Genomic DNA, 15,071 nt, shown 5'->3' on the forward strand with positions numbered 1-15,071 from the left:
CACAGCCCAGTAGCTGGGAGCAGCAGTAGTGATGTTGGGACTCTGTTTTTACCCTCAACTCCCTTGTCTCACAGAGAGCCAGAGTGGTTTTCACCCCCTCCCCAGTCTGCCCTCTCCGCCCATTCCTGCTTTCTTCCTGGGCACTCGCCATCCCTGGTTGTGAGTTTATTTTACACATGGATCATTTGGAGGCACTGAGAGAGAGCAGTAACCGTCAGCAGAGACATCCTGGGATTGCTAAATTGGATTTACTGGGGGTTTATCCTTTTTCTTTTCCTCAAGGATCCCTTAATTGGCCAAAACCAGTTTTAGACAGCCGTGTGCCACGGGCCACGCCAGGCGGATGCTCCTTCCCCGACTCATGCCCGCCTGGAGGGATGGAGGGCAGGACCCGGACTCCAGCCAGGCTGCACGCGCTGCTGCTCTGGAGCCTCGTGGTTAGAGTCATGGTCCCTTCTGGGGGGGTCCCTTCTGGGGGCTTCTGAATGAGCGCCACTGCCCTGGCGTAGAGGGAGAAGAGAAGGGAGAACCAGAGCAGTTCTCCCCCACCCAACAATGGAGGACGCCAAGCAGTCAGAGGGTCTGCTACGCAGGGGAACTGCACTGGGAGCTGGTACTCCCTTTGGTGACCAGGCCTCCCCCGAGTGCCGTGTCAGGAGCCACCAGGTGTTGTGGGAGGCAGGGCTTTCCACCCAGTGGCAGCTGTGGTTATGGAGTTGACGTCACCTTCTGGAGTTCTGGTAGGGAGTGCCAGCGTCCTGGGCTGGGGGTGTTTTGTGGCAGGAGCCCAGGTCATCTCCAGGGGGCTGTGGTTGGTGTCGGCTCTGGTGGGAGGACCCTTGCTTTCCAGCGTGTTCCTGGAAGAGCATTCTGCCTCACCCGTTGCCTTCTGCTGTACCTGCTAACAGGCCTTCTTTTGGTCTCAGTTTTGTCTGTGGCTCCTTTCCTTGGTCTCCCACAGTCCCTGTGTCGCAGGTGGATTCCCTGAAACTGGGAATATAATTGATGTGACTGACAACCAGGTGGCTTCTGTATTTTCCCAATATCATGAGTTACATAGGCAAGTGACACACCCGTCTACATTTCCCTCTTTGATGGGGTCAGTTTGGCCAGTGTTTATTGAGCGCTGTGCTGGGGGCCCAGGGAAAGGAGGCATACAGCAGTCTTGGTCCAGAGACGGGTCCAGTAGAGAACGGAGAGCCTGCTCATAACTCAGGACAGAGGACAGTCAGCCCTAGGCCCTGGGTCAACAGGAATCAGAGGAGAGAGGACACCATTCCAGAAGGTGGAGGCCTAGAGAGGTTTGGGGGGAGAGTGATTGAATCGGGCTTCTACAGGCAGCCAGGAGACTGCTGGGCTGAGGGAAGCTCAGGGGGAGGAACGTTGGCAGAGGGACTGGGGTGGGAGGCGGCAGCAGGTCTCAGTGTTGGACTCATGGTACCTGGGGTGAGGGTGCTCACTGGGGAAGACCCGGAAGGATGTGTGAGGACAGGACCTGGGAGGCTTTTCCAAGGCTTTTAGTACTAACTGTAACCCTCAAAGTCTGGTTGCCACTGTAGAGATGGCAACAGGCTTCCAGAAAAGTGAGAAGCAGTAAGAGCCTGAACTTGGGTGGCAAGTAGTGTCTCTTTGGGGGCAGTAGCAGCAGTGACCAGAGGCAGACTCGTCAGGTGCCTGAGGGAGGTGGGGTGAGCATCACAGTACCCGGGAGAGTTAACGTGTGCTTGGAGGCAGCGTGTTTCCCCTCACCACCGGAAGCCCACTTCGGGGCAGGAAGCGAAGCAGCTTACATTGAAAGCGAGCAGTCTTCCTCGGGGGAGGGTCTAGGCTTGAGAGCCAGACAAGGATGTCGGGAACCATCGTGGTAGGGCACGTGTAGGATGGCCACATCAAGCCCTGGGGCAGTGGTGCCTCTCACACACGTGCATCTGAATTCATACTCACAACGCTCTGACACCCTGCTGTCTCCAGGGTTCTAGAAAGGTCTGTCATGTGACGTCGCAGTGTGTGTTATGCACCTTGTTAATCAAAGGAAATGCCCTGTCAGCCAGCATAGTCTGCAAGCCTTGTCCTACTGTGACGTTTCTAGGAGACGGTCACGGCGTGAGTCTAGTGCACAGGCATGGATATTGCAATCAGACTTACACATTTCTCTGATGAAAGAGAGAAGAAAGCATCTGTTGCACAAAGATTTTAAGTTATTTGCCAAGTTTTCCCTAATAGTTTAAATGAATTAAACATGACATTAAACAGTCCACAGAACAAGATGGTACATGGAGGTACACTTTCAGAACTGGGAAAGGAGTGAGATGCAGAAGCCAGTTCCTAGGAGCACAGTGCATGAGCACATTGCTTTCTGACAAGAGAGACAAATGGAAGAGATGAAACAAGAAGACACTCGGAATTTTGCTCTTTGGTGTAATTAATGCTTTCCTCTGTGAATATTTTGTAAAAGATGACAGTTTTGAAGTTTTATGGGGTGCTGGGAGTAGGAGGAAGGAGTTCCCCACCATTGTGTCACTGAGTGTCACGCAGTTCCAGGGTGGACAGAGGCAGCGGACTCTGGCTGGGTTGCAGAGGCCCCACCTGTCAATGCAGGGGCCCATGAAAGGACTCCAGAAAGGACTGAGAAGTTTGTGGGGGGGGGGAGGAAAACCATTGAAAACCCTGGTTCATCGTCTAAACTATCTTTCTTTATGCCAAGAATTATTCAAGCCATTTTTCTATACAAATACTTTTTTGGGGAGGGTGCTGGGGATTGAGCCCCAGGGCCTTGTGCATGCGAGGCACACACTCTACCAATGGAGCTATATCCCCAGCCCAATATGTATGTTTTGAGTTAAGTCTATAAATATTGTTATAAAACTTGTTTTTTCCAAGTTGGAGTTGCACTCATTGAATGGTTTTGTGCTCACATATCCTTTTTTTTTTTTTAATGAAATAAATAATTTTTTTATTTTATTTATTTATTTTTTTTTGTGCTGGGGATTGAGCCCAGGGCATTGTGCATGTGAAGCAAGCACTTTACCAACTGAGCCCATGAAATAAAATCTTGACTGAACACCTTTAAGCAAATTACAGCAAAATTTGATTCAAATAAACACACTCCTCTAGAGATTAAACACTTTTGGATTATAACTGTTTCTTCTTTCTCACAAAACTAGACAAGGGTCAGAGAGACGGGGTAAAGATACTCAGTTTGGAAATGGAAGAATCTTGTGAAAATATATATATATATATATATAAACTGCTGACCCTTCTAGGTAACAGAACATTAGTTAGGTGCTTGACTCTGTGCTAGCCCCAGGGTTAGCAGGATAAATCAAATGTGTTCCCTGCCTATGGCATCCATAAATAAGCCTGGGCAAGAGGGATTAAAAAGGCTGTAGGGGCCCTGGAGGTGTGGACATGGACACCAGCTCGTCCCAAGGTATAGAGAGTGAGGTTTGCTGAAGCAGCCACCCAGTGCCGAGTCTTGGGAAGATGGGGAGGCGCCGTCCTGGCCTCTGTGAAGGCAAGGCATGGAGAACGGAAAGGCCAATGGGCCAGGTTGGGTTTGTCCAGAGGTTGTGGGGACCCATTAGATGTCATCTGGCCAAGGAGTGTTGTTGACCTTGGGATCATATTTTTGAAAATAGAGTGGGGCAGTGTGAAGGTTCCGTTTCTGAGTTCAGGTGGAGCTCCTGAACTGAGGCAGTGGCTGTGGACGGGAGGGGCTGCCAAGCATGCCCAAGTCGGAGCAGGCTGCGTTTAAGGCAGGCGATGCCCACACAGGAGAAATTGAAGATCAGCCCAGTTTCTTGCGTGATGCTGCCGTTTTCCCAGAGAAGGTGGTACAGGACAAGGAAGAGGTCGGCTTATAGGGTAGGTGAGATAAGTGAGTGTGGTTCAGAATGGGCTGGATTGCTGACCTCCTGTGAGACAGGACTTTATGGAATCGTGAATGTTGTGAAATACTTTTTTGTTGTTGTTACTGGGGATTGAACTCAGGGGCACTGAGCCACATCACCCACTGTTTTTTACATTGTATTTTGAGACAGGGTCTCACTGAGTTGCTTGGCGTCTCGCTAAGTTGCTGAGGCTGGCTTTGAACTTTAGATCCTTGGGCCTCAGCCTCCTGAGCTGCTGGGATTCAGGCATGAGCCACTGCGCCCAGCCTGTTGTGAAGTACTTTGATGTACTGGTTTGGGAAGTTTTTAGACTCATTAATGAAGATGTAGAAAGAAGACCCTGTGGAGGAGTTCTGCTGGTGTAAAGGAGCGTGCACTCCCTTAGCAGTTGAGGGATTTCACTTCTCTTTCTGTTCCTTGACAGCGTGGACTTAAGTCCTGGGCTCAGCCCTTCCCTCTCCTCTCATACAGTAGGCTAAGACATCTCCAGGACCCCCTCTGTCTCAAAAAAAATAAAACAAAACAAAAAGTGTTCACTGCTTGTCATTAGAATGGCATGTCATGAAAAGCACCACCGCCTCCGAGCAGGTCTGGGAAGGCTGCTGCAGCCAGAGGCTGGCCTCCCAGCCTGGGCTCCACTGCCACCCAGAGGGGGTGCTTTCCAGGCAGCTGCTGGCCTCTCACCAGCTTCGCCCTTTCTTTCAGATCACCGAAGTGGCCTTGGAGTACAACAACTGTCACGGGGACCAGGTGGTGGAGCGTCTACTTCAGCACCTGCGGCGGGTGGACACACCTGTGTTCCAGTCCCTGGCGCCACAGCCCCCAGCTCCACTGCTGGACAGACCGCCGGTGGCAGCGTCCCCCTGCTGCAATAGTGTGGTGCTGCCCCAGGGGCACTCCTTCTCCAGGACCCACAACGTCTGTGAGCTGTGTGTCAACCAGACTGCTAGGGGCCTCAGGCCAAGCTCGGCCAGCATGCCACAGTGCAGCTTCTTTGAGATGGCGGCAGCCCTGGATTCCTTCTACCTCAAGGAGCAGACCTTCTACCACGCAGCTTCAGACAGCATGGAGTGCAGCAATTTTTTAACTTCCTATAGCCCTTTCAGCTACTACACTGCATGTTGCAGGACCATCAACAGGGGCGTGGTGAGCTTCATCGATTCTGAACCAGGTGTCTTTGAAACCCCAACCCTTGCATTCTCTTCCCTGGAGGAGAAATGTGAGGTCGCCGCCCCCAGCTCCCTTCCTCACATTGAGGAGAACAGGTATCTCTTCCCTGAAGTGGGCGTGCCTGGCACCACCTTCACCGGCCTGAGCTGCCGAACCAACAAGACTCTGAACATCTACCTTCTGGATTCCAATTTATTTTGGTTATATGCAGAGAGGCTGGGTGCTCCGAGCTCCACGCACGTGAAAGAGTTTGCCACAATTGTTGACGTGAAAGAAGAGTCTCACTATATCTTGGATCCAAAACAAACGCTCATGAAGTTCACCCTAGGTACTGTAGGTGGCTTCCCCAGCACACTAAGTTTTGCCTAACTTGGCCTAGGTAACTCTGATTGGGAGGGCTCGTTGCACTGGGTTGGGGGGTTGGCAGCTCTGAGGCTCACTTAGGTCTGTAGACTCTTGGACATCGTCATTATCCATCAGTCATAATCTTAAAAAGAGCGGAACGGAAACTTCCTCACCCAAACTTTGGATAAGTTTATCAACTGTGGGGGTAAGAGTCCAACTCTCTAGTTGACCGTTCCTGTCACATTTTTAATGTAGAGCCAGCTGTATGCAGAGGGGACCTGGCTGTGTACTGGGCAAGGAGGGGAGAGCTGTTCTGGGGGGACGTGCAGGGGCTGGTGAAGGGGAGGGTTAACAGCATGTCATTCTTGAGCAGCCAGGAGAGGATATTAAAGTGCCTCCCGCCCTCTCTGCCTTGCAGGTCTGTACTCTGGCCTCAAGGCCACCAGGCCTAATCTGTTCTGCTGCAGCTTTCCAGGAATGCTGCTGTGACCTTGGGTGCCTGGATTGTAACAAGCAGGGGTCAAGTGCAATAAACAAACAGCAGGTTGCAAACTAGTGAAATCCTCTTCTGGGTTTACAACTCCATCTGGGTAAGACCCCAGAGCTTGCCCCTGGGGCTTGGCAGCAGCAGCAGCAGCAGCAGCAGCTGACCCACACTGCCTGTTCCCAGGACCTTGGTGGAGCCCTGGACAGACAGAGGGAAGTGAGAATTCAAAAGCCTTGTTAGTTCAGCCTCACTGGAGACTTGGGGGACAGGCAGTATGTGCCAGATGGAGAAAGGAGGAACTTGGTAGCAAAGGAAACTGTTTTCAAGTTCAGAGGGTTTGAAAGCAAAAGTAAACTCAGGAGTCCCTGAATACTGGTCCTCAAAGCTGTCCTCGTTCAATCCCGGTGGAGTGGGTTTGTACCTGACCCACAGTTGGGAACGGACTTTATGGAAGTGTTAATTTCCCTCCAAATTATGTATGGCAATCATGAGTGCTCCTTGGTGCTTAAAAGAGCCCTGGGACCAGTCTCTTTCTGGAGGACGTGATCTTTTTTTGTTTGTCTATGGTGCTGGGGATTGAACCCAGGCCTTGTGCGTGCGAGGCAAGCACTCTACCAGCTGAGCTACAGCCCAGCCCAGATGATGTAATCTTTTGATACTACAAATTACTCCTGATTCGTGTTTTCCAAGAGTATTTTTGTCTATTGGATTTTCTTAAAATGAAACAAGTATTTATTTTTTAAAGAAAGTGTTCATTGGATCTTTTGATGAGCTCATGATATGTTCACTCTGAATGTCAGTGTTAGCTGAAAGAAGCCTTCTTCAGATTTTCTTTCTTTTTTTTTTTTTTTATATTTATTTATTTTTTTTAGTTCTCGGCGGACACAACATCTTTGTTGGTATGTGGTGCTGAGGATCAAACCCGGGCCGCACGCATGCCAGGCGAGTGCGCTACGGCTTGAGCCACATCCCCAGCTCCCTTCTTCAGATTTTCTTCTGTCTTCTGTATCCACTCTGAAATGTCTGGCTTAGCCGTTTCTTTGACTTGTAGCTAGTGACACTTCTTAGGGTCCTTGTGAAACAAACCATGTGCTTGTACACATTGTTGGCTTGGAGAGTTAACTCCCAAGGCAGCCGTCTCTAGGGCACTTGCAGAATTAAGGCTGCATTCAGAATAGGAAATAATTCTTGGTTTTATGTTTTAACGGCATAGCCAAAACTAAATGTCCCTCAGATTTGACAGTGAAGTCTCTTTAGTATTCATTCACATAGCATTCTTCACTTCCTCCTCCTCCTGCGAACATGCCCTTGTTTGTTAGGTTCTCAAAGTGGAGGGAGTTAAAAGAAAAAGAGAAGCAAAACTCAGATCAGTGTTGCTTCAGCTGAGGCAGAGGACCCTAAAGATGGTGGCTTCTGTGGAAATGGTAAAACTGTTGACTCGACTTAGGGCCAGTGGTATGTATATAGGTTTTATTTAGGTATTCCACCACAAATGATTGAGTTTATTTTCACTAACCTCTAAAAAAGGAAACTTGAAGGATCTTAATAAAGGAAACAAAAAGTAGCCCTTGTCCTCCAGTTTACGAGTGCCAAATGCCCTCCACATTGCGGAAGCTTGTGCGTTTCTGCCTTTGTAGTTACATTTAAAGATGTTAGCATCCTAGGTTGAAGTCTCTTGAGAAGACCGTGGCACGCTGGTGGTGTGTGCCTGTGGACTAGGCCCTTTAGAAGAGAACAGCCTGGGATTCCAGTGCTGCGTGGTTTTGTCATCTAAAGGACTGTGGCGGTTAACACTACCAAAGCTCTGCCTGGTGCCACCCTGGGCGGCTCCGTGCAAGGTTTGGCTAAGAGGTGAAGTGTTACAAATGTGAGCATGGGAAGCCATTTCTGTTTTTAAAACGTGGAGTTTAAAGTAGCCAGTTACTCTCCCTGTATCTACAAAAGAGTTTATCTCACTTTTTTTTTTTTTTTAGAGTCTTTTATTCAAAACTTCAGCGTTCTCTACAGTCCCTTGAAAAGGCATCTCATTGGAAGTGATCCTGCCCAGTTCCCTTCTCAGCATTTAATCACTGAAGTGACAACGGATACCTTCTGGGAAGTTGTCCTTCGGAGACAGGTATGGAGTCACAAGGGACGCAGAGATTAAACTTCTGTCCCTTTTGAAATAATTTCCAAAGCTGCAGTTGTTGGGGTGAGCAGTTTTTTTGCTTGTTTATTTTTTCAGTACTGGGGGTAAACCCAGGATTGCTCCACCACTGTGCTACTTCCCCAGCCCTTTTTTATTTATTATTTCAAGGCAGGGTCTCCTTCTGTTGCCTAGGCTGACCTCAAACTTGCAGTCCTCTTGCCTCAGCCTCCTGAGTAGCTGGGATCACAGGGTATCCCCATCTTGCCTGGCGTGGTCAGTCAGTTTGTGATGTACACATTAGCCACAAGACATTTTGCTAGTGGTGGAACTTGAGATCTGGAGATGAAAACTTCCCTGTAATTTCTGCATAGGGCCTAGCGTTAACCCCGCGCAGCAGGGACAGGAGGCAGAGCCTATTGCCCAGGTCAAGTAATGGTCTTCCCTGTCCACAGGATGTCCTGCTGCTCTATTACGCGCCGTGGTGTGGCTTCTGCCCATCCCTCAATCACGTCTTTATCCAGCTAGCTCGTCTCCTGCCTGCGGATGCACTCACGGTGGCCAGGTAAAGAAGCCCGTGCTCAATGCTATGGGCTGTGTGCTGCCCTCACTCTCCCTGCAGCTTGGCCGTAGTGTGTGAGGCTATGCCCACTGACCTTGAGCGAGACTTAGATTTGGTGGTTAGGCTGAAGCCATGAGCAGAGCCTGGTTGAAGCCCTCCTTTCCTGGTGAATTCTGAGTGTTCCATGATGTTGAGTGTGTTTAGGACTGATGGGATTCTTTGGAAGCCAGATGCAGTTCTGTCTGCTTAGTATCATGGGAAGGGGGCTCCTTAGAATGGCCACCTGACCCTGGGACCTGGAGTACCAACCTTTGTGTTCCTCCTCATTTGTGAAATCAAGAGGAAGGATTGGCTGATAGCCTTGTATTCTAGTTTTGTGATTACATGAGCACTGTGTGTGGGTTCCACATAAGCAAAAAAAAAAAATAGAGTTTTTTTGTTCTTTTGGAAAAAGAAGGCTCAAACAGAGATTTTAGAGGAGGTGGTATTGTGGTTCAGATTCAGTGCCCCGCAGAGATGCTGCTGCAGGAATATTCAGAGATGGAGTGGTCAGTTAGGAGAGCTGCATCCTGATCAGTCCACCCTGGTTTGAATGGACTTGCTGAGTGGTGTGGTGTGGCGGGAGGTGGGTCGCCGGGGGTGTCCTGGAAAGGGGACCCTGTCCTTTGGGCCCCTTTTCTCTTTTTTGCTTCCCAACTTCACCATGAGCTGAGCTTCTTTCCACTGCTGGGCCCTTACCCCATGATGTTGTGTCTCACCTTGGGCCAAAAGCAATGGAGTCCGCCCAGTGTGGACTGAGACCTCTGAAACACGAGCTCCAAATGAACGTCCCTCCTCTGAGTTGTTCTCACAGTGATGCAGAGGCTGACTAAAACAGCTAGTAGACAGTTTGGGCTGGGGTTGTTTAGATTTAAGCTGCCCCCCCAAGCCCCGTACAGATAAATTAGGTGTATATAAAAGATAAAACCATAGAAAACATAGCAGAACATAGAATGTTGGATTTGCTAGTTCTTTTGAAAGTTGAAAACCTCCCTAGTGGAAGTACTTAAAAAATTAATTTAAAAAACTGGATGTGGTGGCATACATCTGTAATCCCAGTGACTTGTGGCTGAGGCAGGAGGATCACAAATTCAATTTAGCAAGACCCTAAGCAATTTAGTGAGATGCTGTCTCTAAAAATAAAAAGGGTAGGGATGTGGCTCAGTGGTGAAGCGCCCCTGGTTCAACCTCTGGTATAAATAAATAAATAATAATGAAAATAATAAGAAAAGGAAGATGCATAGATTTCCTTAGAAGTATATACAGTGAAAGGAAATCAGATGTAAAAAATGGGACCATAAGTAGTTTACAGTATCTGTATTTTGCCTGTTATATCCAGTGCACTGTCAGTAATAACTAGAGCCAAATTTGGGGAGTGATGTGCTAAGAGATTTTTCTGTACACAGGACTTAATCATCAGAACAGTCATTGAAGCCACTATGATCATCACTTTATTTTATTGAGGAGGAAACTAAAAAGGCACAGAAAGATTAGGTAACCTTCTCAGAGTCACACAGCCTATAAGTGATGGATCAGGATTCAGAGGCTCCAGCCCCCTCGCCATTAACTTGGTTTAAGGACCAGTGAGGGGAACTCCAGTGTGAAGGAAGGACATGGGCAAGTTTTTCATATAAGAGGACAGAGTATATACACAACTTGGGAAATTACAACCTGATAAATGTAAATTAAAATACTAACAATGCATCATTTACATCCATTAAATTAATAAGTGCTTCTAAGTGACAATCTTGTGTTGATAAAATGGAGTGAAATTGGCACAGTCACATTAGCTAATGGAATGAGTAAATTGGCACAACCCTTTTTAGAAATGTTGGCAACATTTGCAAGGAATCACAAAGACAGCTATGTATTTCTGACCCAGTTGATTCCGCTCTGGGAGGTTAGGGAAATGGGGGTCCCAGCCCAGGGACACAGTGTTCATATCCAGTAGGAGAGGAAACACAGTTCTGGAAGTGTTCACAGGAGCAGTGCACCTCATACAATCAATTGGAAAGAACAGAGCGTGAGATACTAACTGCTCCCAGAACCATGTCAGCTCTCAGGCCAGGTGTGGACGGGAATCCCAGAAAGAAGGCCCCAGGCAGCCCAGGAGAGCTCTGAGCGGGTCTTTACGTGTTTTTCTTTTTTATTTCACAGTCTGCTCTCTTGTTGAAGTAAAAATCACAAGGAAAAACACGTGGTTATAGGACGTAGTGTTCAACGCCACTTGCTTGAAAGATGGAACTCTGGTGCTGTAGGTAGGATGCCGCAGGCAGAGGCAGGATAAAGTCGTGGTAAACGGTTTTTCTTCCAGTTAGGCCTTTTTATTAGTTGCGGATGGACACAGTACCTTTACTTTGTTTATTTCTATATGGTGCCAGGATCGAACCCAGGGCCTCACTCATGCTCAGCAAGTGCTCTGCCACTGAGCCAGCACCCCAGCCCATGCCAGTTTTTGAAAAGTGAATTTCACCCTTTTGAATAAACACGTGGCACTGATTTATCCCTTCCAACCCCACAGCAGTTGTACTTTCTGAAAGTGTCCCATCGAGTTGAAGGTTCCACCATGGCAGCTTTCGCATGCGCTCTGGTGAGCATTGGCCACGCGGCCCTTCCACTAGCAGGACCGCACTCCTTCCTTGGAGGGTCTGTCGGCTCTCTGTGTCCAGGCAGCTGGCACAGGAGCCCTGCCCCAGGCCCAGCTCAGGCCTGAGGACTCACCATCCAAAGCCCTGCTCCGAGTTCCTCAGTGCCTGAGCACTGGGTTGAAGACTGATGTCATTCTCTGTATTCAAAAGTTAATCTAAAAGCTGCTAAGGAACTTGTTTTCAACTTCCATTCAGACTCAGAATTTATGAAAAAGAGAATAATCTTCCATCTTCAAAATGCTTGATATATTTCATTCAGTGTATTTTCTTTTTCTAGAACTAATTCACGCATTAAGATATTTGGCCAGATCCTGTCAGATGAATGAACTGTTCCTTAGGTGTCAATGAGACATTCTTTGGCAGGTCATGATTACTTTGAAGACATTATGTTAGCCCTCAGTGGAAGGCTTTCCCAGGGTGGACAGCTGCACGTCCTGAAAGCAAGGTGCCCGACACTCAGTGAGCGGGGCTGGGCCAGCATGGGACAAAAAGCACCGGATTCCTTAGGTATTAGAGAAGGTTCTTTGAGCTGGGAGCTCCCTGGGCCTCTCTCTTACCTCTGTTTTCTCTTTGTCTCCCAGAATTGATGTGTCTCAGAATGATCTTCCTTGGGAATTTATGGTTGACCGTCTTCCTACTGTCTTGTTTTTTCCTTGCAACAGGTAAGACTGAATTTTAAAAAATTTTTAAAAAATCTTTTTTTTCTTTTTATTTGTCAATGGACCTTTATTTTATTTGTGGTGCTGAGCATCAAACCCAGTGCCTCACACATGTTAGGCAAGCGCTCTACCACTGAGCCACAACCCCAGCCCCTGAATTTTTTTCAATGTAGGGCAGATAAGATTCTCATGTTGAGGTCTGAAGATGAAATGAATTTGAGTTATAAAAAAACCAGGTGCTGTTGGCACATGCCTGTCATCCCTGCTACCTGGGAGGAGGACAGGAGGACAGCCTCAGCAACATACCAAGACCCTGTCTCAAAATGTAAGGACTGTGGATGTCGCTCAGTGGTAGAGTGCTGCACAAGGCCCTGAGTTCAATCCCTAGCACAAAAACAAAAACCTTATAAAACATTTTCTGTGACTAAACTGTTCAAAAAATATGCCATTGGAAGCATGGTAGAAGAGCTCCAGTGTCAGAATGTTATGTGTGGTGTTAATTTTCTTTGAAGAAGTTTGCTCTTCCTGAGTCTGTTTCTTACAGGAGCATGCATGTGGCCGTCAGAATTGGTTAGCTTTCATGGCCCGTGAGCCAGGATGGGCAGGAAAGACCCGATGTTTGTGGGGTGAATGAGCAGCCAGTCTTGGCGCCTTGCCGCCCAAGCCTTCTCCATGCCCATTCCCATTCGGCCCTCCCAACGCCCCCACCCGTCTTGAACAAGATGAGTGGGGACTTCTCACTGACAGCATTGTCCTTCCCTGGGTTCGGGGAGCACTGAAAAGGGGCCTCTCTCTGCATACGTGCAGAACACTGTGAATGTCTGCCATAGTGTTGACCCTTGACCCTGTCAGTTTCACCTGCACGTATTCCAGAGTCACTTATTACTCCATCTGTGCCGAAGACCCTAGCAGCAAAAGGAGAGGGGATTTGGCAATCAGTGACTGTGGGTGCAGACGTTTCAGTAGAAAATGAACTCTTGGCCTTCTCAAGCCTAATAAACTGGATGTGGGCTCCCTTTTAGGTACAGATTCCCTTGGCTTTAGGGTGGGTCCTCCTGGGGGTTCACTCCTCTTCTCTACTGGCAATGTGTGCTCAGGTCCTCTAGGGAAGGCCCTGACCCGCACGAGCAGCGTTTGCCTCCCTTTCAGGACTCCCTGAGCCCCTGCTCTTCTCACCTGCAGCTCCAGGAGAGGGCTTCCTGGATGGGCTTTGACTCATTGCTTGGTTTTTGCCATTTAACTTAAAGAATGTTTGTTGGAACACTCCCTGTAGTAGGGTCTTGTCAAATCATGCACTAAAATCAGAATGTGACTCACCCTGCTCTGTCGCTGGCTGTGTCATGATGAGCCTTTTTCTTTCTAAGAAGTGTTTCAATTGCCACACAATCAAGGAATCATGGACTCCAACACTAGCAATCTCATCTGTGTGGGACAGAAGTTGGGCACGTAGTTTAACGACATGTAACCTTGCATTCCAAACACAGTTGGAGAAGGTATTAGAGCTATGGCACCTAACGTGTACCTCTGCATGAGGAAGTTCTCTGCAGTGGGAACGCACGGGTATGCACTGAGAGGGACAAAGAGACACACGTGGAGGACAGTGCAAGGCGGTGGCTGTTGGGAGGCCTGCATCTGGGATGGGTTCTCTGCTGAAGCTGCCTGCTGTGAGAAGCATGAAGCCGAGCTCATTCTCCAGACCTGGGCAGGTCGGTCACCAAGCCCCTTCCTGTGCCCTTCAGCAGTGAGTAGAGGAGAGTCCAGTTCTGTCCTGATGCGAGCTCTCAGTAAATCAAAGCCTTATTGCTTTGGATTGGGATTTTTCTCATTTCCTAAAAACAAATGGGAGGCACAAGTGAAGTGAGCTCCCAGTTGGCTGGAATGCCTGGTTTGACCAGGAGGTCAGCAGGCAAATGATGGGAGCTGGCAGCTTGCAAAGGAGGAAATGAAAAGACCAACCATGTGATAAGGCTGTTTTCACGTTCACCTGCTTAGGCTGTTTTTAGTGAAAGAAATATGGAATTGTATGGGCACTATGAAAAAGGCCCCGTGCTGTGGGTCAGATGCATAGGAGGGGAATGTCAAGGTGGGGGGTGATTGCTGGGGGTGGATCTCTACATCCCTCGCAAGTTTCTGCAACAAGCATGCCTCATTTTGTAAAGATTATGGGGAAAACTGCAGAGGAGCCTGTCCTCAGCCAGGTGTGCAGCCTGGCTGGCTTCATCCTGCTCCTGGTCCTGCCACCCCCTACCCGAGGCAGGAGGCCAGGTGGGTTCCAACGGAAACCATCACTTTTCTGCATAGGGACAGCTCAGAGCCTCTCCTCCTGGCCACCTGCCTGCATCAGATTCTCTGGATGACATTTCAAAATGCAGGTGCTCTGGCCTAACCCTCCAGGGGGCAGGAGGTATACACACTCCACCAACAGCCTTCTTCCGCCTGGTGGTCCCTGGGGAGGAGCCACTTCTGAGGAGCTCCCAGCCCTTCCCTCAAGACTCAGGGGAGTCAGACAATGGCAGAACCTCTTACAGAACCTCTTACCGTCATGCTTCCAAAAGAACAACAGTTTGTTGCTGCTCTGTGTTTTAGCTACTTTCAGAATGGACAAAAGCATTTTAGCATGGCCATTAGGGAGTTGGTGGCACTGCCTCAGGACTTCTACAATTGCACGCGCACACATGTCTCCAGACAGGCCCGCCAAGGTTCCTCGTGGCCCTTCCCTAGGGGTGGTGCACCTCTGCTCTGCCCTGGGAGAGTGGCAGACCCAGCTGCTGAATTGCTGGCTGCCCTCTGCAGGGGCTGCACTTGACACCCCATGTGGACAAAGCATTCATGTCCAGAGAACCGTGCTTTAACAGCGGGGACGATTAAATTATGTTATAAAACAATTTACATGCGAGGGTCCATGTTCTTTGTATTGGCTGTCACCTGAAAGTCTCCTTTAATACTGTGTGCAGTGGGGCATATCTGATTTTGATGTCCTTGTGATTTTTTATTTGCTAGGGAAAGAACATCGATAGAACCCCTTTTGACATTTTTAGGTATTTAGCCACTGGTTGTGTGTGTGGAGAGGGTGTATAAGTTTTTAACTAGTGGTTGCTTAAGGAACAGTGCAAGTTTTTAAAAAGCTAACCTTGTGTATTCACTCA

General features: G+C 48.6%; 1 protein-coding gene across 2 annotated transcripts in view; it reads left to right on the plus strand.

Annotated features, from left to right (window-relative positions):
• Txndc11 (thioredoxin domain containing 11) overlaps nt 1–15,071 on the plus strand; it is a 64,494-nt gene that overhangs the window by 47,740 nt on the left and 1,683 nt on the right. For both annotated transcript variants that reach the window (XM_026380843.2, XM_077802248.1), the window contains 4 exons: nt 4,596–5,388; nt 7,866–8,008; nt 8,473–8,582; nt 11,848–11,928. In XM_026380843.2, coding sequence (XP_026236628.2) covers nt 4,596–5,388; nt 7,866–8,008; nt 8,473–8,582; nt 11,848–11,928 — 1,127 coding nt within the window. The remainder of the gene's footprint in view (nt 1–4,595; nt 5,389–7,865; nt 8,009–8,472; nt 8,583–11,847; nt 11,929–15,071) is intronic.

The sequence above is a fragment of the Urocitellus parryii genome, chromosome 9 (genome assembly GCF_045843805.1).
Source record: "Urocitellus parryii isolate mUroPar1 chromosome 9, mUroPar1.hap1, whole genome shotgun sequence".
NCBI classification, from domain to species: domain Eukaryota; kingdom Metazoa; phylum Chordata; class Mammalia; order Rodentia; family Sciuridae; genus Urocitellus; species Urocitellus parryii.